This window comes from Carassius carassius, chromosome 30 (genome assembly GCF_963082965.1).
Source record: "Carassius carassius chromosome 30, fCarCar2.1, whole genome shotgun sequence".
NCBI classification, from domain to species: Eukaryota; Metazoa; Chordata; class Actinopteri; order Cypriniformes; family Cyprinidae; genus Carassius; species Carassius carassius.
In genome coordinates, this window is record NC_081784.1 from 3,873,795 (window position 1) to 3,895,598 (window position 21,804).

Genomic DNA, 21,804 nt, shown 5'->3' on the forward strand with positions numbered 1-21,804 from the left:
TCTATCCGTCCATCCTTTAAAACTTTATAAACTTATATAAAGTCCATTAAGCATGTGTAACATTCAAACTCAAAGCTTACTTGAGACTGACTTTCCAGTGAACCAACAACAGACTGATGCACCTTCCTTTTCTACTTTTCATTCTTGAAGTGTGTAGACACAAATAGTTATGTACCCTGAATATTTTCAACACAATAACTTATAAAAAGGTTCATATATAATAGAAGTTAAGATTTTTATACAATTCAATCACTGGAAACCCACCCTTCCGAGAGAGAGAGAGAGAGAGAAAGAGACAAAACTGTATGGCCTTGAGCCAGCGTGATATTGTGATATTCAATGTCATGTATTTGAAGTGTTATTTCATTCTTTTAATACAATTGTATTTTGCTTCAATATGCGTTGTATTCAAGGCTACCATATGTACGGGTCTGCAGCAGGTCTTGTACTTAAAAAGCTTTAAAGCACAAATCCCCTTTACAAACAAGGAATACAGCTTGGAACGTTCCAATTTCTTTTTTGGGGTACATTGGATCGCTAAAACTCTATTAATGTGATGTTAATATATACATGGTCGAACACGTAAACATCATAATATGTATTTAACTTTTACACAACAAGATTTTGTGAGAATATAAGCAAAACCGGAATGTTGTCGTTTAAATTATTTTTTACTTATGATTAACAAAACCCTATTCAAGACTTAGTATCTTCCACTCGCCAGCTGATCGGCCTCGACTCCCGGTGCGGTCCGTCGGACTGTACGCGGCCGTTAATTTCTTGAATTTTGTCAAAATTACGTCGAATTCATAGTAACGGCCGCTCGTGTCCGCGTCTTTCACTTCTTATGCTTTGTTTTCAGCTCGGGGATTTCGTTGTAAAGCATTTTTGATTAAACGTCGAGCCAAGGAATTCCCTCAAAAGCGTTAGGCCGTGAGCGGATCCCCGGTGTTTCCCGCAGAAACCTGCCGCCTTCACATCGCCACCATGGGGGACACAGGAAGCGAGCGCAGCAAGCCGCCTAGTATTCCTCCCCGCTGCCCTTGTGGATTTTGGGGGTAAGATGATTTATTTTACACGTGAGTATACCTGTGCGCCGAATTAGATGTGGACACGGCGAAAAATGTGAATGAAATGTGAAGTGTTTGTTGTTCATTGTTGTAGGCCGATGGATGGGGGTGGGGAACAACCACTCCTGTTTTTCACATCCACAGCTGTTGTTTCCCCTCGAACACGCATAAGACCCATACATCCATCAAACACACATTGCATTTAAATATCCAGGCTCATCTAAAGCAGATTTGGGCGATTTGGTGGTTTTTAACGAGCCTTGTGAGCTGGACTGACAGATCACTCATTTCCTACTGTCCTCTGTCACAATCATTGGCTGAGTTTGAAAGCCTTATCTTCACAACTTTTTGGGCATTATAGATTGCATAATGTTCGTTTTGTATTCAGAAAACTTATGGATAGTTTTAAACATTTTAGACGTTTGCAGATTTACTTTTTGGCATCTTTCTTTGTTATTTTTATTTTAAGTTTTTGGCTGTATTTAAAATCTAGCGTCCTGCCTACTTAGGCAACATTTAAGTTGACAATCATTTTTGGATTGTATTTCAGAACCTAGTAAGCTGGCTCCCTAGATAGCTTTTTAGGGCATCACAGGTGACATTATGATACATGCATTTCAAAACATTGTGTGTAGGCTTCCTAGACCAAGGGGGTTTCAATCTTTTAGATGCTACAATCCTAGAATAAAAAAAGCAGCTCTCTTTTTGTGTGTGTGTGTAAATGATCAAGTTTATGCTGTGAATCAATAATGTTTAGGAAGTCGTGGCCTAATGGTTAGAGAGTTGGACTCCCAATCGAAAGGTTGTGAGCTCGAGTCCCGGGCTGGCAGGAATTGTGGGTGGGGGGGAGTGCATGTACAGTTCTCTCTCCACCCTCAATACCATGACTGAGGTGCCCTTGAGCAAGGCATCGAACCCCCAACTGCTCCCCGGGCGCCGCAGCATAAATGGCTGCCCACTGCTCCGGGTGTGTGCTCACAGTGTGTGTGTGTGTGTGTTCACTGCTCTGTGTGTGTGCATTTTGGATGGGTTAAATGCAGAGCACAAATTCTGAGTATGGGTCACCATACTTGGCTGAATGTCACTTCACTCACTCACTCACTCATAAATATATATTCTATTGCATTATTGCACCATTTTCCTACTGGATTATGCATTTGTATTTATTTGTATTTTTTTTATTGATTTTCATCTTTTTTTTTTTTTTATTTGTTATTATTTTAGAATGCATTTGTAACACTGCGTTTCTGTAAACTTTTCCACTGAACCCTAGCACTCCCTTGCGGCCCCTTTGGGTCCCTTTGCCCCAGTTTGAAAACTCTTGTCCTAGACAACATTTTGGGATTTTTTTTTTCTTCTTACCTAGACTGCATTTTTAACATTTGATGCACAGTTCTGATGCCTTAAAATTAGGGCTGCATGATTTATCGAACACGATTTATCGCTATTGTCATGCACATTTTGTCAGTAAAGCCAGTTCTGTGATTAGTAGTAAATCTCTGTCACCTGCTTTCAGGTGGAGCAGTATTTTCTACACAGAGCCGTAGTTGTCTGAAAAGCTATGCAAAATCGCTTTCATAATCGTAGGATTATGAAATTGCTTGTGATAATGACAGCTGTTTGCGTGTCTTCTCCGTGAACTATGGCTCTGTGAAGTAAATGCTGCTCCATCTGAGAGCACGTTGAAAATACCACATTTAATAATGTTTTTACTACAAACTCACTTCATAACGTTAGTCAAGTGTTTGAAATGAATCCTTCAGTGAGATGATGTGGCTTCTTAAACAGAATAATTAAGGGCACACAGTATTTCATTGTATTCTAAGCAGTGATAAAGGCTATGTTGATTAGAATTTCATTCTAGATATATACTTTATTACGATGAAAATTATAATAATAAAAAGTTGAATCAGTGAAAGCAGTTAAATCTGTTTATTCAGCTGCAGCAATAGGCATTTTCTGGATCGCTTCTTCGGAGGCATATTTGGATTTTTGGATTGAGATTTACTGCTGATCACAGAACTGCTTCACTGAAAGTTACACATGACAATCGCAGTTTCTGCCTAATCGCGATTTATTGTCTTTGCGATTTAATTTAGATTAATATTACAGCCCTACTTAAAATGCTGTTTAGGTAGACACAGTCATCAAAGGCTAATGACAGATTGCCTTTTTCTTGAGTGACACATCAGTCAGGGCTCTTCTTCAAGCACGTGTCAGGCTCACAGGTGCAGTCATTTGACACTCCTAGCTGTCTGTGCTTTAAACAAATGCACCAGATCTGGGCAAGACCAAGACAGACCTCTGACAAGTGATCATTTCACAGCTTTTTATTAGCCATTTGTCAATTTGCTTAAAAAGATAAAGCAAAGGTTGGATCAAATGCTGATGTAACACCAGTAATTACATGTTGCTTTGCATGTGAATCAAGTGATTTGATCACTTTACCCCATAACTATTTTACTATTTTAAGAAAAGGCTTAATCTGACTTTTTTATTTTGTATATTAGATTGTAAATCGGTTGATAGGTCAGTGTTTCACAAATGGAGATTTCGGGAACTGAATGTGATAGAAATGCCTGCTAATTCTATGTGCATATCTTCATAATTGATTAATCAGTGGTGGATCAGTCACATTTGTCGACTTGTCATCCAGCAACCGATTAGAAGACCATTTTTGTCCCCACATTCCAACAAAGTAAGGTTCACTGAAGCAGTGTTGTGAGTTTGGGGTGAGACTACCTGTTTGAAGACAGTAATTTTTTCAGATGCTGTTTGGTGCAACTAGCCACAAAAAATGTCAGAATGCAATGTCATGCTTTATTGCAATATTATATTAATGACCCAGTTGAGTGTTGTCATTTGGTCAGAAGCATTTTCTGGAATGAAGTCAAGGTTTACTTCAAGGTGTGTGTAGGGCTGTGACGGTGGCTGATTTTTACCACCGCGGTAGTCATGGACCAACAACCGCCGGTGGCGCGGTGTTTGAAAAAAAAAAAAAAAAATATATATATATATATATATATATATATTAGTGTCAAAATTTGCTTATTAACCAAGGCGATAATTTTTTTCCAGTTTAACGTATTCAAATTATTTTACGTAGGGGCGGGGATTGCCACCCACTCACAACTGCTGCTTCTGTCACTTTTTCTCATGACAAGAAGTGAATTTATTCAGTCGCAGACTCGCAGAATGACTGAACAGGAAACGTTTCAGACACGCGCTCCACTTCACTTTATTATCAGGTGCAAGTTAAGCGAGCGAGGACGGTCCTGTGCTCAAAGGCGGTGCGCGCTTCCTTTGTGCGTATCCTTTCATATCAAACTGTGAAATAAACTATGTGCAAGCAGTGTCGTGGTCAGTTAATTCATGGAATTACCAAAAAATGTGATTAAAGCTGACTTAAACTGTGCATGCATGTAATATATTTTATATATATTATATACAGGATATATTTATATGTATGCACGTCTAGAAATCAGCCCAGCACTGTCTCACTCATCTAACACATCCTATTTAACTCGTCAGTTCGTGTTTATTTGAGCACTTCTGTCAGTGAACGCCGCCTGCAAAACACTAAAATAAATATCAAAGAAATAATGTTTATTTAGGCTACAAGAAAGTAGCCTAAATAAGAAAGTTAAATACACCCTGTCTAACGGACGCGAGCAATGCAGCGCAACAAAATACTCATTATAATCAGTGATGCTACACTGGATGTAGCACAACATGACATGATAAATCCCCGTCCGGTCTGTGATGTAGGCTACTGACACAGAGTTCATATGTCCTGTATAGATACTAGACAGACTAAACCTGTCGCAACGCGGTTGTGTTGCGTCCGGTTAACTTTTCCGCCACCAAGCAAGCTCAGTAACTCCTCATCTGTCCGCGCTCTCTTTGAAATAGGAATCGTTGCCATATTTCTTGTTACCATCTTTTATTTATCGCGGTCTCGTTTGTATTTGGCCAGTTTGGAGAAAGCCTCACCAAACCTTACCAGCCAGCGTTTGCGATCACGAGAACGAGAACTTGTGCAAACGCTGATGGGTGACATGAATGCAGATGACTCCAGATCGGCGATGTGGTATTTGCTTTCCCAACAAGATCCATCGCCTAACACTAAATTAATTTGCTGAATGTATAAACTGTATTTTCCCGCGCTCAAATCTGCCAATCTAAAGGATACGCTGTGTTTGAGGTAATTTGTTAATTACCATAGACTTAGAATTTGCAACTATTACAGTTATTACACTTATATACAAAACTTTGTATTATGTTTGTGACGTCACGTGCACTACCGCCGGTGGCAGTAGACAACCGCGGTAGCAACCGACCACCGCGGTGACGCGGTTGTCACGGCAACCGTCACAGCCCTAGGTGTGTGTGTGTGAGTGTACATGGGTGTGTGTGTATTTTGGTAAATTAAAAATGATGACACGTGATGAATAATCCACAAATTGGTCTTTTCATTTTTTTTTCATGATCCCTATAGTATAGCTGTTTGCTTTAAATGTCATGTTTGTGTGACTGAAAGACTCCAATAGATTGCAGCAGTGGTTTATTTTGGACTCTATTCAAGTGACAGTTGCTGTCATTGTAGATGCACTTGAGGTTTGAAACTGGACGTTAACATGGCACATCATATCTGGCTTTTGATAGCTATGTCCTGCAGATTTACACCACAGCCCATCTTTATTCTGATTCCTTGACTGTTTTTCCCTTTCAGACTCCGACTTGAACAGATTGACTGGTTTGCTTTGTGCAGAGATGTACGCAATTATACAGTAAATGTCCTGAAAGAGGTGTATGTTGACTCTGCCTTGTAATGTCAAAGTCCCAGTTTTCCTTTTTACTGTGTTTTTTTTTTTTTTTTAATTACTGGAAGTAGTGCTGGGCGGTAAACTGGTTCATACCAAAAACCGGTGTAAATTTTAGTTACGATATAAATTTTTAATATACCGTCATACCGATGTATTTAATTACTCAACGTTTGGAATGAATTTTATGCTGCGCTGCAGCTGTGCGACACTGTTTCAGACAGACCCTTTACAATGTTGCACTTCTGCAGCGACTGCGAGGCATGGTGAGGGTAAACACAGCAGTGCTCTGGTGTTAAGTTATAACGCCTGTTTCACACATACTCCGTCTGCAGTGCGTATTGCGTATTTTTTTTTGACGCACCCATGTTAACGGATTCCAGCTTTCATACTGCACGAGATTGCGGTCCGTCAGTGCGTTCAAGGAGCAGTGCGTCTGCAGCAGTGCAGTGATTGTTAACGTACCGAGTCTATTTTTGCTGTGCTGCAGGCGCTGAAGTAAAGTGAAAGCGCATTGTTCGCGGGAAAAATGAACATGGATCAGTAGCGGACTGCAAACGCGTCTTGTGTGAAAGCACAATGAGTCCGTGGTATGGACTGCATATGCACCGCAGACTAGTGTTGTCAAAAGACCCGATACTTCGGTACCAAGTCGGTACTAAAAAAATTTAAATGTGACGGTACCAGGTTTCTTTAAGTACCAGTAGTACCGAGGTCCCGTTCAAACCCGGTTCAGCGCTATGGTTTCCGCGAAGCAGAAAATGAGGACGGAATCTCAAAATCCAGTCATGAAAATGAAACTTATATTTTAATATGGACAGTCATAGAATTTGTCAAAGTTAGCATAAATTAATCAAATCAAATCTCCATATGGACCAGTATCTGTAAATGTTAAGCCGCAAATGTTGCTTGAAATATGAATCCGTGTTCTGCGCGTCTCTGTGTGAATTAATGAATGGCAGAGACGTGCGGGTTTGTTTACTACATAGACTGAAGCGCATGACGCTTGCATTAATTTCAGCATCTGAGCTTCAGAGTTCTCTCTCCATCAAGCGATCTTTTCAGTTTCTCACACATGCAAAAGAGAGAGAGAGCGAGAGTCTTACCACGCTGAATCGACACGCTATATGTAAACTATTCTTTATTGTATTTTCCTGTAATGGAGTTCATTTATTCATATTCATTTTTGAACAAGCAGAAGACATACCGGTTTCTCCGGTAGTGGGCGGAGCTAATGCGCAAATGGCAATTTCATTGGCTGGCGCTGATTTAGTACCGTCCCTGTTTTGATTTCAGCAAATCAGTTTGACCGAACGCAGACAACGTGATTAATATTCATGAACCCAGCAGCTCATCAATTCATAGTGCATTGGATATACATTAGTATGATAGTAGAATTAGTAGTAGTATTATCTATGAATAATAATTAATATGATCTATTACTATTTTTTTTACAGAAACCATCAATGACCAAAAATATCTTAAGCATCACCACCAGTTTTAAGTTCAGTTAAAATGACAAATATGCATTCATTAGGCCTAAAAGTTAATTTTTACATAAAGGCATTGTGCTAGAAATATTACTATTATTTAGTAAAATGTATGTGATACTGCTACTACTGTTGAAAAAATTTATAAAACTTTATTTTTTAAAGAAATAAATCACAATATTTCTTACATGTTTTAATTTTAATAGAAAATCCCCTTTATTTACCAGAAATAAAATGTTTAAATTTCATAAATTAAAAGACAAATTAAATTTGGGTGAAACTTGTTTACTGTTTTTCATAATTATATAACTTGTAGAAAAACTTTAAACACAATTGTAAATAAGTTTAAAGAATGGCATTGGTTTTATTTTTAGTGCTAAAAAGTTTTTTTTTTAATTAGCATATTTTTGTGTTTTGCTTTGGTACCGAAATTGGTACCGAGAACCGTGGATTTTCACTGGTATCGGTACTGAATACTGAAATTTTGGTACCGTGACAACACTACTGCAGACGGAGTATGGGAAGATGGATGCTGCAGAACTAGTAGAACAAAAAGAGGAGCCGGGTCTGTTGTTTGGAGGGTTTTTGGTTTCCAAAAATCCGACGTTGACCAAACAACCATTTTATGCAAGTGCTGTCGGGCTAAAAGCACGTCTTGGAATATCAACCAGCAGAAAATCCATTGTACACCTAATTATGCATGGAAAAATAAAAACGTCATAAACCAAGAAATCGGCATAATTTAGACAAAAAACGTGATATAAATTTTTGTTGAAACCTCCCAGCACTAACCGCAAGCTCCAAAGGAAAAATAATTATGATAAAGTCCTCTTGACTGAAAGCATACAGTAGTTTTATGTGATAAAGAGGCCAAGATCTCATTATTTGCATTATTCAGCAGCTCTCCTTTTGTGCACCATGAAAAATAAAATCATATGGGTTGGTAATGACATGAGGGTGAGTAAATCATGATTTGTAAAGTCAAGTTTGATTAATTTGTCATTATTAAAGCTGTCCATTTTTGTGTGTCTTTGCTTTCTGCATTGTTTTCTTTGCAAAAACTGTATGTTGGTAGATGTTGTTTTAATGTTTATTGGTGTATTGGTGCATTTAAATGACCATGATTAAATGGCATTCTTGTTATTGTTTAGTATGAAGCTTTGTGGAAGCATTAAACATTTTTAGTTTACAAGTGGTTACAATAGCTGTTTGGTCAAAATCATTTAAGTCATTTTATAACAAATCCCTATTTAATTTTTAAATGCATTTAATAATTAGTCACCCAATCTCATAAACAGTTAAAGGGTTAGTTCAGCCAAAAATGAAAATTAGCCCATAAATTACTCACCCTGAAGTCATCCTAGGTGTATATGACTTTCTTCTTTTAGACAAATTTTGTTGGAGTTATTTTAGAAATTGTCTTAGAACTTTCAGGCTGTTTGATGCCACTCAGTGGGTGTTGCAATCCATCGGTCCATGAGAATTTGAATAAAAAGCTCATCCAATAAAAAAAAGTGTCTCGTTGTAAACGGAGTAGTTTTGGGATAATGACGTATGGAGGTCAGCTTTGCACATGCATGGCTCAGAAGGGACGCACACGGAAACGCAACAGAAAGATTAAAACAAAACAATGGTCACTAATTACAAAACCAGGATTTCGATATAAGCTAAGAGAATACTAGTTTTCCTTATGAGGAAACTTTGCTTCCTTTGCTACTGTTAACAAACGTTGGTTTTACACTGACCTCATACGTCATCTGCTCGGAGCTGCTTCTGTTTTATAACTGAGCGCAAGCTAGATTAAAGTGAATATTACATTTTGAATATGGATATGTTTCTTACAAAAATGCATCAATTTGCTACAGAAGGCCTTTGTTTCCTCCGTGCTTTATTTTTCTCTGGGTTCTCTGCTGCATCGGTATAAACTTTTACCTGTTTATATCTGGTTTTAGTTTGAAAGGATTAATGTGAACTAAATTGTAGTTCACTAATAATACTAATGGCATGCAGTGTCACTAATGCCTGTGGTCTAATTATTGTTTTCCATCAAAACGTGAAGTGTAGGCCTATATTTGTTATACTGGGCATACGTTAAGTCGAGCATGCTTTTGTAAGTTAGTTATTTAGATTGGACAAAGCGTAAAACCTAGTAAACCGATACTTGAGGGAAAGGTTTCGGCTAACCTGTTGCATGTGTAAAAGCAGTCTCGAAACATGAGTGGTTCTTGCCTAAACCTTGTGTAGACTTGCCCAGCCGGTGTTGAATGGCACAGGCAAAGGCAGCTCTGTTTTGATAACCAGTGCCAAGAAAAATTGTGCACACCTACTTGAAATGTAAAACAACAGCACATCCTTCTATATATGGGTGATCTAATATGTAATTTCGCTTGTTTTTGTTTACAACTGTATGAATGCAAACCAAAAGATCTAATTAATCATAGCAAAAATGTTTGATTTTAAAGTTGAATCAAAATCTGTACTGTTTAGGCTTGGGCGGTATCCAAATTTTGATACTGTCAAACCTCCTCCCTATTTTACTTAGGTATTACCGTGAATAATTAAAAAATTATGACGTAAGGCTCAGACAGCATCACCAAACTGTTGGCTTGTGCCCAAACCGTTCAGAAACTGAATACCAAACACTAATACTGAAACAATAACAAAATAACATGCACAACAATATTAACAACTTTTAAAAAAAGTTCAAATAGACCCACAACAGTCAACCAGAGTTGAATTAACATAAACATGGCAAGTGACATCAAATCTAGTCAAGGCAGCATTTTTCCACCAGAGAAGTGGGTCCTCGTCTCCTTGAGTAACTGGCCCAAAACAGTAGGCTGTTATTTCAGCTCCGATTCAGTTTCGATTAATTCTTGTCTCCTATATAAGTGCATTGTTTTTTTTAGTATGAATGTATTGAAACTGATACCGTTGCTACTTTTAGATCCCGCGGTATACCATATTACCCTATTACCGCCCAAGCCTAGTACTGTTCCACAAAGACATTTCTTTATATGTGTAGATAGAGGTCGCTGCAGTTCAGAGGGGCTGAAGTGTGAAGGGCAGCAGTGGCGTTTCATTTTTCATCCCATTTCCGAACTTCCATCTGGTATCTTCCAATTTAACACCTGTTAACACGTCGGTCTTGTAATTTTCAAGCATGCATTATCTTTTGGGAGGTGGAGCAGGCAGGGAATGAGTGTGGAGAGTGAGATCATCTGTTGTGTTTGGATCCACCGTCCCCTGTGATTCCCACAGAATGCTCTCATTATTGCTAAAGTAAGCCGTAACCAATTCAGTGTTACTTTAATTTTCTTTCAAGGTAATTGCAGTAATATTAGACCTTGAACAGCACCTACTTTTTAAAATATGCAACGTTCTCCTTGCTAGCTGAGTTTCTGCAGATGTTGACGTCACGCATACAGAGATGTGGTGGTTTATGTGTGTATTCAGTTATTAGGTAGGACTTCACATGCTGGTGAATAGATGCTAAGAGTCTGGAGTGTCCTGTTTGAGTGAATCGTTACATTTGGATCAGTCAAAACGACCCCCAAATCTGAATTGCTTTTTAATAGCATTTGAGACTTTGAGTATGTTAGTAGATATTGCATCATCTTTTGAAGAGACATATTTGCTGTTTTTGAAAAACCTTTTAATTATAAAAAACAAGTACAACATTAAAATGGTAATATTGTTTTGTTTAGTATGTAGTTAGAGCCAATTATTGGCAGGTGGGTTCATTCTGTAGGAAGCATGGCATCAATAACATCTCTGAATTAGATTCGGTGTTATTGTGGTTATTTAGTCAAATGGCTTGATTAAGGGTGTGATGTGATTTGTGTTTCTCAGGTTGTTGAATGTGCCACACACAGTGACTCTTCAGAAGGTGGGCTGATGTGTGTGCACTGGGGTCTTGATTGGGCTGTTTCCTCATTTCATAAGCCATAATTACAGATGACATTTAACAGAAGATGTCAGATTAATCCGGAGAGAGGCCGCTTGATTGAGCTGGAGTCATGTGACTGAGGAAGACCATGCATGCACACACACACCAAAAAAGTCGCATTTCCTGAAAATATCTCAAAGTTTGGCTGCACAATAGGGATGCACGATCATGATTTTTCATGGCCGATTCCGATACTGATTTTTTTTTACAAGCAAACTGATCGATTCCGATACCGATTTCCGATTTTTCCTTTATTTATTTTTATTTCTAAGCAACAAACAAGAAAGAAGGAAAGTGTGCATAAATAAGATGTTTATTTGGTATTTAATAGGCCAAACTGGCTTTTGGCTATTGAAAAACAATAACCATAACCATCTGAAATTGCACAGTAAGTAGCCTACATTCAATACAAACACAGATGGTACAGACATCAGCATTTAGCTTTTGTTTTTGAATTGGGTTGAAACTACATAGAACTGGCCTTAAATTAAAAGATTAACTGTAACCATGTGGAATTAAAGGCAATAACTGCATAGTTCTACAGTCCAAACAACACAATCAACACACATTCAATAAGATGTTTCTTAATCAGCATATACTATTTTAGTTTTTAAATTTGGTTTAAAAAAAAAAATCTTTACCAGTGAGACTAAATAAAAGTATGCTATATAAATACATTATTCCAAAATGTTAAAATTAAATAATGTTGGTGCGAATAAAACAAAGATGCAAAGTGTTTCATTCATCCAATTAAAAAACAAATTAGGGTAATGATTCACATATTTTTTTACTTGAGCTAATGAAAAATGAATAACTATTGTCTCAAGTTAAAAAATATAGATGTGAATCATAACCATAAATTTTTTTTAATTGGATGAATGAAGCACTTTTATTCAGTGTGCTACAGCAGGTGATTTTTAAATCAAATTAAGTCTATGTAAATTTAAGGTAAAGTAAAAATAAAGGTAAAGTAAAAAATTTAAGGTAAAGTAAAAAATCCTATCCAGAACTGCTGTTTACTTCTGGCTTTTCAAACGTGTATGCAATTCTACTTTACAAAAAAAATGTTTATTTTGTACGCCAGTACACCAACGGCTGATCGCTTCCTGCTACCTGTGCCTCAGACGTGTAGCTCTGCACTTCCAGTGCTGAACGGCTGCCCGTGTCCTGCGCACAGATTTCGAAACACTTCCACACAAATTACATGATAGCGAATGATTACAATGTAGTCTGTGCACGCGAGCGCACTTCCGTAAAAATCGGCCGAAAAAAGACCAAAAACCGTTATATGGCCGGTCAACCGGTGCATCGCTACTGCACAATGTGTGTAAATTTCATGTATGTTTCAGTTAAAGTGTTTGTGTTTTTGTGTGTGGGTATGTGCTTTTGAGAAGTTGAATGCCTTTTAAACATTATTGGTTTTAATGCAATAATTTACAACTTTCTTAATTTTTCTTTTACACAACCATTTACACAACAGCTGCATAATATATTAGCAAGTATCTTGTTTGTTACTACTAGCTCTCATCATGTAGCTTTAATTACTGATAATCACTTTCTTTTTGGATCATTAGCCAGCAAATCCTTGGTGAACATAGCAAGGGTAATGAAAGTTGCAAGTATGGAGTGTAGCTTTAATTCTCGATTCAAGTGGCTGTTCAAAATGTCTTTTGTACGTTACATTTTGGATTTGATCATAAGTGGTGATGTATCATTGGTCTTCGAATTGTAGACTTTATAATTAGTTAAATCTTCCACCCATGCAATCTATTCTGGCTGATTTGTGGACCAGTTTTTTGTTGGTGGGCTTTATAGCATTGATCAGCCAGTCATAATATGTCAGTGACAATCATTATAATCAGTACTGTCAAAAACAACTTTCCAACCTTTTTATTCCTCATACACACACAGATGCCCCATTGGTGTTCATGTAGTGATGTGCTCTTCAAGACTCTAATGTGCTCATCTTCTTAATATTTATTATTCCTACCCACAATGCCCTGCTCTCTCCCCATGCTTCCTTCCGCCTCTTTGATTGGGTGCTGATTATGATTGCTCTTGATTGTGCTGAAGAAGGTATGTTGATGTTGTTTTCATTGGTAACCTGTGTCATCCTGGGAGACAGTTTCAAACGTGTGCAGGAAGTGCAATGGCTGTTTGCGTGTGTGTAAAGTAAAGTGTTTGATGTCACCACCCTCAGAAAGCAAAGAACAGTGAAGAGCTCTCCACTGAAGAGGCCTCTGAGGCTTTGTTCACACTGCAGACAATTCCGATTTGTTTTTCAAATGTCCCCACTAAAATAGCTTATTAAATAGGTATTGCTCTTGTGTAGGGTAAAACTTGATTGCAAGCCATAAGGTTGTTTGTTTTGTAAGCAAATTATTTTTTCAAGACTTTTTGAGATCTTTTCAGTGAGTCAGAAGAACTGGTTCTAAATCAAATTCACTTCTACACACCTTTATCCAGTAATCACAAACAATTGGAAAGGTCATGCAGGAAATGCATTGGATAAAGTATGGGAACCCTTTAATTTGTGTTTGTTCTGTTTTTCTTTTTCTTTTTTTTTTTTTTTTTATTGAAATCTGTACGAAGAATTATGGAATTTCTCTATATAGATATTCAAGGGAATATCTTCTTTCTATCCTTTTGTCTCTCCAGGTCCAGCAAAACCATGAACCTTTGCTCCAAATGTTTTGCTGGTAAGTGACTTACATCACATGGTCTATATAATCACAGTTATACTTGAATCAGTGTGTCTGAACTGTGTTTGAGTGACTGTCATGCTCTGTCTGTTCTCTCCCTCAGACATACAGAAGAAACCACCAGACGAGGACTGCACTCCAGAGCCCGCCCCCAGCTCAAGCAATAGCCAATCAGCAGTCTTCTGTAACGAGATGAGCAGCAGCAGTAGCCAAACCCAGTCCTCCAAGCCAGCCAGCTCTGAAGAGCCCTCGACAGAAGCCACGCCTCTTCCTGCACAGGATGGTGAGAACACACAAATTCTGTCTTCAAAAAACTGAGATGACATTTCAATGCTTGTCGCATCTAGTCTCAGATGGACCCTAATTGTTTTAATATCACACAGCAGTCATAGAGAATGATAGACCACTGCAAGATAATACTGCAGTTGAAGACAACCAGAAAGTCTGAATCCTTTGAGATCTAGACCAGTGGTTCTCAAATGGTGGGTTGCAGGGAAAAACGCTTCTAAATAGCAACACCAAGGTCATGGGTTTGATTTCCAGGGAACGCATGAACTGATAAATGCAATGTATATCGTTTCGGATAAATGCATCTGCCAAATGCATAAATCTAAATCTTACATCATTCTCTCTCTCCCAGAAGTCTCCAGTACAGACACAGCTCGCGGCACGCTATCCACTCCTACAAAACGACCCTGCGACTCAGGTACACCTCACCACTGCTCTGTATGTGTGTGTGTCTGGTAGCTTTTAATAATCGTCTAGCACATCACACCACTGAGGAACGGAGTTGTAATTCTACAGCAGCAAATGAATGTGGTTAGACTCAAAGCATCTGTTTGAAGGTAATCAAGTGTTGCAAATTACACAAGTTCTCTTTCTCCGTAATTTTTTTAGTGAACATAATTCATTTATTATTTTTTTTATAAATTTTTTTGTGAATCAATGCAAAAATGTTTCATTTACATTCTTTCCACCTCTCCATCCACAAAAAGGAAGAGTTTTAAAGCTCTAAAACCACTGAAAGCTCTGGTTTATACTGAATAACCAAGGGCAGAGAGAGCTAAATCAATAGAGTAGAAGCTTTGGTCAAACCATGTGTATTAGCAAATTTTCTGCCGCCTCTGACATCCCTCTGCAGTGGCTCCAAGTTATACCGCTTCTTAGGACTGGGTGCTATGGCGATATATTTAGAGATAACACATCTGAAGCATGCACAGAAAGTCGCCCCTCAGACAGCTTGTGATTACAGATTTAGTTCTCTTTTGTGGCTTACTGTGTTTATCTGGTTAAATATACATAAAATGATGTCAGAATGCACTTGCATCTTGGTCAGTATTCACATAAACACAGCTGGCTATGACACAAATTGATGTGTAACAGGATGTTACATCTGTGCATTAGGTTTTAAAGGGACAGCAGCCTAATTTACCTACTGCTGTCTGTGTTAATAATGTTAATCTAACAACAGTTGAAAAAGAATATGACTGACTGCTCTTGACTTAACAGCTTGTGTAGCTTTAATAAAAATCAGTATGTATTTAATTTATACAGTAAGGCTATCCAGTATTTAATTTTTGTTTAATTAATCGATTTGTGTATTACTACTTGAAGTTATAGTTCACCTAAAAAGTTCTTAAAGTTCTTCCAACCCTCTTTATCTTTCAGTTGAGAAAAAAAAATATATATATAAAAAAAAAGAAAAAAAAAAGGAATAAGTGGAGGATGAGTAAATCATGGCAGGATTCTACTATTGAATAGACTTACTGAACCTGAAAAATGTATTGTAAAGTTTGAGAAATTTAATTATTCATATTCTGAATCATCATTTTTTTGGATGAGTGGCAACACCATTCAGAACAACTTGGCACACACTTAGTAAGGCCTACATCCTTTAAATCTCAAACAGCAATGCACTTGCAACTACATAAGTGTGTGTTTTGTGTGTTCAGCCTCAGGATCGGAGAGCGAGTCGTCTCCAGAGAAGCGTGTTCGTGTCGGTGAAGCCTCATGTTCTGAAGATTCTCCACGAGTCCCCAAGCAAAAGAACCGTCGGCGGTGCCATCGCTGCCAAACCAAACTGGAGCTCGTACAACAGGAGCTGGGGTCCTGTCGCTGTGGTTAGTATGGCCGTCATCTTGTGGCGTGTCGTCTGTGAGATGATGTGACAAAACTGTAATGCTTCCTGATTTGCATGCCTGAAATCTGGACAGCTTTGTTGATTGCAACAAAAGTTTTCTAGTTTTGTCACATCACATCACTAGTTCTGAGACGTGTAGAATAATGTAAATGATGGGCTTTCCAATTCTGCCGATTCCGTGTGGGTTTGTTCATTCCTTACCTGACATTTTGCAATTTCAGCAAGAACGTTTCGATCCCTACAGAAGTAAAGGAGTTCATTTAACCACCCTCGGCCATTTAAATTTTAGACACTAACTGTAGGTAATGAAATAAAGGAGCATTTAAACATGATTGTGCCATTAACATCAGTCCTCCTGGCTGTGCTAGTTATTTTTTGTCTTGTTTTGTTCAACTGAATGTGGTATTGTAAGTCATCAGTCTAATGACAATTCCCGCTGCTCTGCTAATACACTTATGGATCTGACTGTTCCTGTGACAGCTCGCATCTGAATCATTATCCCACCAGGGTTTATCTCAGACAGGACTCCTGCAGTTATTTGATGCCGAAAACTCTGCCGCATTTTCATCCTATGGTTAGGAAATCTGTTTTGATGTACAGTAACGGATAATAACCTGTGGTCCAGTGAGCAAGTAATCGAATTAACAGAATTGTTCAAACTAGGGATGCATCAAAATGAAAATTCTGGGCCGAAGCGAAGCCGAGAATTCTGGATGCACTTAGGCGTAAACCGAGACCGAAAATGCTTTTCAATAAGAGTTAAAAAATTTTTTATTAAATGATATAAAATAGTTTTATAAGACTTTTAACTCAATTTTAATGATACTGGATTTAAAAAATACAAGCCAATTAAATAATCACACTTTAATTGAAAGTAAAACAATAAAATTGGACAGAAAATATATTAATATTAAATGTCAAATCGGTTATTTTTCTATGCAACAGAATCAGATTTAACTGAATGTTTTTAGTCCAACAAAGCTATTACTATTGGAGCATGTGAGCAGAGCATAGCGTCAGGAGAGGGCAGCGTCATTTTACCAGCGCCGCCCAGTACAGCTATACTACACCATGTTACAGCAGTAGCTGTGTTGTGTGCTACATGGAAATTTCCTGTCAGCACCTTATTTGAGCGGACTCTGATTTTCCAGTGAGCATTCAGATGGGCCGTGAAACAAAACCTTAGAGAGGAATATTAAGCGGAGCGTCTCACCGTGCAGTGAGTACTGCTAGAGGGAGAGTGAAACCTGCAAGCTGAACTACTGCGCTGTGCTGCACACCATATCATCTCCGCTGATATTTTCGGTTGTTATTCTCTTTTGGCCAAAAAGGAAAATGCCATTCTCGGCCGATGATTTTAGGCACATCCCTAGGTCAAATGAGAAAATGTACTCACCCTCAGGTCATCCCAGATGTAGGTGTGTTTGTTTCTTCATCAGAATATTTAGCATTGCATCACTTGCTCACCAATGGATACTCTGCAGTGAATGGGTGCTGTCAGAATGAGAGTCTAAACAGCTGATAAAAACATCAAAATAATCCACAAGTAATCCACAAACTCTCCAATCCAGCAGTTAACGTATTGTAAAGTGAAAATCTGCATGCTTGTATGAAAAAAATCCACCCTTAAGGTGTTTTTACTTTAAACCTTTGCTTCTGTCCAAAACACAAGTCCACAGTTCATAATATTGGTTTCTCCAGTGAAAAATTCTATCCCATGTTGTCCTCTCACATGAAAATCCACTGACATATTTGTTTAGAACTGTTTTCACTAATAAATGGTGCTTGATCTGTATATATTTTTCTCCTGATTGATTTCCTGATGACGGTCTCTGGAAACAGCAATATTTTGGATCGAGGATTCATTTTAGACAGAAGCGATGTTTTTAAGATAAAAACGTCTTTGTGATGGATCTATTTCTGTTTCACAAAACATTAATTGATGGACTGGAGTGGTGTGGATTATTGTGATGTTTTATCAGCTGTTTGGACTCTCATTCTGACGGCACCCATTCACTGCAGTGGGATCTATTTATGAGCAAGTGATGGAATGCTACATTTCTACAAATTTGTTCCCAAGAAACAAACTGAGAGTGGGTAATTTTTCAGCAAGTTTTTGTTTTTTGGTAAAGTACTCCAATTGTTTGACTGATTCAAACCTCTGCTAATCGATTCGATTTGTTAAAATGAACCGCCTCCAATTGAGTGAGTCTTTCATGAATTGGGCAGCACATTATGCTTTGTTCATGGTTGCATGCAGTCAGTGAGAACAACGCTGCACAATGTTTTTCTTTCTCATCAGACAATTCAAAAGCTGACAACTCATCTACAATATATATGCACATTTTTGACCATGTGGCTGCAGCTTCAGCGACGTCGCTCCTGAATAGCACTACATGATGCACTGGTGTGTGCAGTGCCGTGCAGCTCTTCTGTGGCTGCAGTAATTGAAACATTGTAAGCTTTTAATCATCTCTGACTCATTAAAAACACCATGTGTATTAATGAATATATTAAACTGCTTAACAAGACTCTCTTCTTAATGAGGCTCTTAGGATGGAATGGATCCTCCGTGTGCAGATCTGGTTTTTATTTACTTGGAAATTAGCTCAGATCACAGTTTTTACACAAGACGTCAGCCTACTTCTGAATAGAATACATAGAATTATAATAATATATAATGTACAAAAAAATACTATTTTTTCTATTATTATTTGTATAATGTACTTTAATTTTTATTAAACATTATTTTCATATATCTAGCTTTAGGATATCATAGAGACTTGGAGGTGAGCTCTTTTTCAATTGTTCCAGTTGTAAGCACCTCCAACAACACCTTCATCATGCCAGTGTTGCACTGCATGGGCAAGCACCCCTAAAATCCTTTTCTTTTTGCTTAGAAATGATCTGAGCTCATTATAATCTCTGTGCCAGCTCTCAAGAATTAATTTTAAAAAGCCAACACTTCAGCTGGGTTAACAGTGACGTAATTGGTGACTTTTCAGAGCCATTCCTGATGTCTTAAAGAGGCGGCGTGTGGGGGAAGCAAGATGTGCTCTCAAGCATGCTGTTAAAATACGTTAAACTAAGGGTCACGTGCTGTGCTATTAAAATCAACCTTGAGCAGATTATACAACACTTTCATCTCATTTTGATCGCTCTCCCTCTCTCTCGTCCTCAGGTTATGTGTTCTGCATGTTGCACCGGTTGCCGGAGCAACACAACTGTATGTTTGACCATCTGGGCCGTGGCCGAGAGGAAGCCGTGCTGAAGATGGTTAAACTGGACCGCAAGGTGGGCCGAACCTGCCAGCGCATCGGAGAGGAGTGCTCTTGAATGCCCCACTGCACACATATACACACACACACACACTCTTACACACACACACAAGCTTATCCACCGCCCACATGACTCACTAACCTGTTAGTGGCATCTTTTTTCCTCCCAACACATCTCAGAGGACCTACACCCCTGCTTGACCTCTGACCTGTGACCCCATCAGTAGCCTTGTGCTCATCACACACAGGCGACCCGCACAGCCTTAACTTTCTGTTATCTGTCCCTCCACACACCCAAACGCAGGTCAGCAGGTCAGACGAATTTGCCGGTCTGTACTTGGGAGAACTGCTCTCGTCTCAGAGGCTGCGATCGACTCCAGGGGAAACACATCGATCGATCCAGACCTCTGGGAACTTCTGCTCCAGCGTTCCGATGACAGACACTGACCGAGGGAAGGGGGGTGACCTGGATCACACAAGTCACCTCCGTCCCGAAAAAATAATAAATAAAAGGCCGGGTACGGCTCTGACGCGGCTCGAGCCGACGAGCCGCATCAGAGCCGTGCCGTTTTACTTGCGTACACTCACACTCACATATGCACTTACAGCTGTGTTTTCATACGCTGTTCGGCACGAGGGCCGAGGCGAAATCAGACGGTACCCTTCGGTTTGGGTTCGGTTGGGAAAGGGCAGCCCACAGCTCATCTGAGAACTAGTTTGTTCAGGTCTGAATAATCACACTCTGTAACCTCGTACGACTCCCATCAGATTGCCTCTTTTAAAGATCTTGGTGGCTTTTTTTCATTCTTTTTTTCTCTTGCTTTCTTTCCTTCATACTCACTAGTTCCTGTACTTATTGCCTGCCTCCTCATGCTAACCTTTCTTTCTATATTCTCTTGATTCATTCACTCTTTTTCGTTCTTTCCTTCCCTCCCTCACATGCATTATGGAGGGATGTGTTCAGCTCTGGTGGGAACGTGGAAGGCGGAGTCTCAATTTACCGGCGCTTTTTTTTTTGTTTTGTTTGAATTTCTTTTTACTTTAACTGGTTTTCTGTTGAGATGTCGACATGGACAGAACTGAAGAAAAAAGATGAATATTGTGTATCTTAAGAAAAATCCTTATTTAACCTCCTTTGTGTTTCTGGTTAACTCTCTCTCTAAGCATAGAGCTGCATTACTTTGGCCTTTTTAGGTTAACATAAAAAAAAAAAAAAAACGAAGATATGGATAAGATAAATTTCTGTAGCCTTTCTTTTTTGTTTTCTTGTTTTCCTTTTCCTTTCCTCTTTTGCTGAAAAAGAATAAAACTGGATTAGAGGATGTGTGGTGTGCTTTTCTTTTTTACTATATTAAAGCGTGATTTTCATTTATATACACAGAGCTTGTGCAAAAACATTGATTTATACAGCTGAAGAACAATTCATAAATATACTAATACACTACCATTTAAAGTTTGGGGTCAATAGGTTTTTTACTTTTTTGAATTAAGTTTCTTATGATCATCGAGGCGGCATTTATTTGATAAAAAATACAGTAAAAATTATTGTAAAATTTTTACATTTTAAAAGAAGGATTTTCTGTTTGAATATATTTTTAAATGTTATTTATTCCTGTGTCACATGATCCTTCAGAAATCATTTTAATATACTGATCTGCTGCTCAAAAATATTTCTTATAAATGTTAATAATAATAAGTTCCTTAGTTTTGAAGAAAGATTTTTTTTTTTGGATTCTTTAGTGACTAGAAAGTAAAAAATAAAAAAGCATTTATTTGAAATCAAAATCTTTATTAGAACTATTAAACACTTTCTCTTCAAAAAACTAATTGTACTGACCCAAAATTTGAGTGAGTGGTGAAGCTGTAATTCTTCAATAAAGGTTTTCTCTTTAATAAATTATTACAACGGACCGTTTATGTCCAGGAGATTCTAAAAGAAAAAGACAAAAGCTTGAAAATGCAGGTCAGAGCTTGATTTGGAACCGGATCGACAACAATTCTCATTTTTTTTTTTAATGTGGTTAAAAAGAAAATTTGTTAACCAACACAAGCCAAATGTGAATTCCTTTGACAAATAGGTTAGCTGTAAAAGCTGGGAGCACATCCGCTGGACAGACAGAAATTAGTGGGCTGGAGGAATGGCTTCATAAATTCTCCTGGATGAAATGAACACCTGTGACCCAGTTTCAACAAAACCTGCATCAGGAGCCCCGCAAACATGGGTCTGACGGTGACCATTCATAAAGCGCTGCTGTTTAAGGTCAGTGATGTGAAATCTGTGGTTGAGAAGCTCTGATCCTGGATCACATGAGCCCAGCGGACCTACGGTGGTCTGGAAGCTATGAGCGTATA

At 38.3% G+C, this 21,804-nt stretch overlaps 1 protein-coding gene across 3 annotated transcripts; it reads left to right on the top strand.

The window, feature by feature from the left end:
* The first annotated feature begins 702 nt into the window (after positions 1-702).
* LOC132110428 (AN1-type zinc finger protein 3-like) lies at positions 703-20,776 on the top strand. 3 transcript variants are annotated; one of them, XR_009424647.1, is made up of 7 exons: positions 703-1,058; positions 13,991-14,031; positions 14,138-14,317; positions 14,675-14,740; positions 15,987-16,154; positions 18,477-18,631; positions 19,356-19,489. XR_009424647.1 is itself a non-coding variant. In XM_059517020.1 (6 exons), exons 2-6 carry the CDS (start codon positions 14,004-14,006, stop codon positions 19,508-19,510), a joined length of 597 nt encoding a protein of 198 aa, XP_059373003.1. In that variant the 5' UTR covers positions 705-1,079; positions 13,991-14,003; the 3' UTR covers positions 19,511-20,776. The 3 variants fall into 3 exon arrangements, 2 of the variants coding, with proteins under 2 accessions (XP_059373003.1, XP_059373002.1); XM_059517020.1 differs by lacking the exon at positions 18,477-18,631 and having other exon boundaries at positions 705-1,079; positions 19,356-20,776; XM_059517019.1 differs by lacking the exon at positions 18,477-18,631 and having other exon boundaries at positions 706-1,058; positions 19,356-20,776.
* Positions 20,777-21,804: the final 1,028 nt, after the last annotated feature.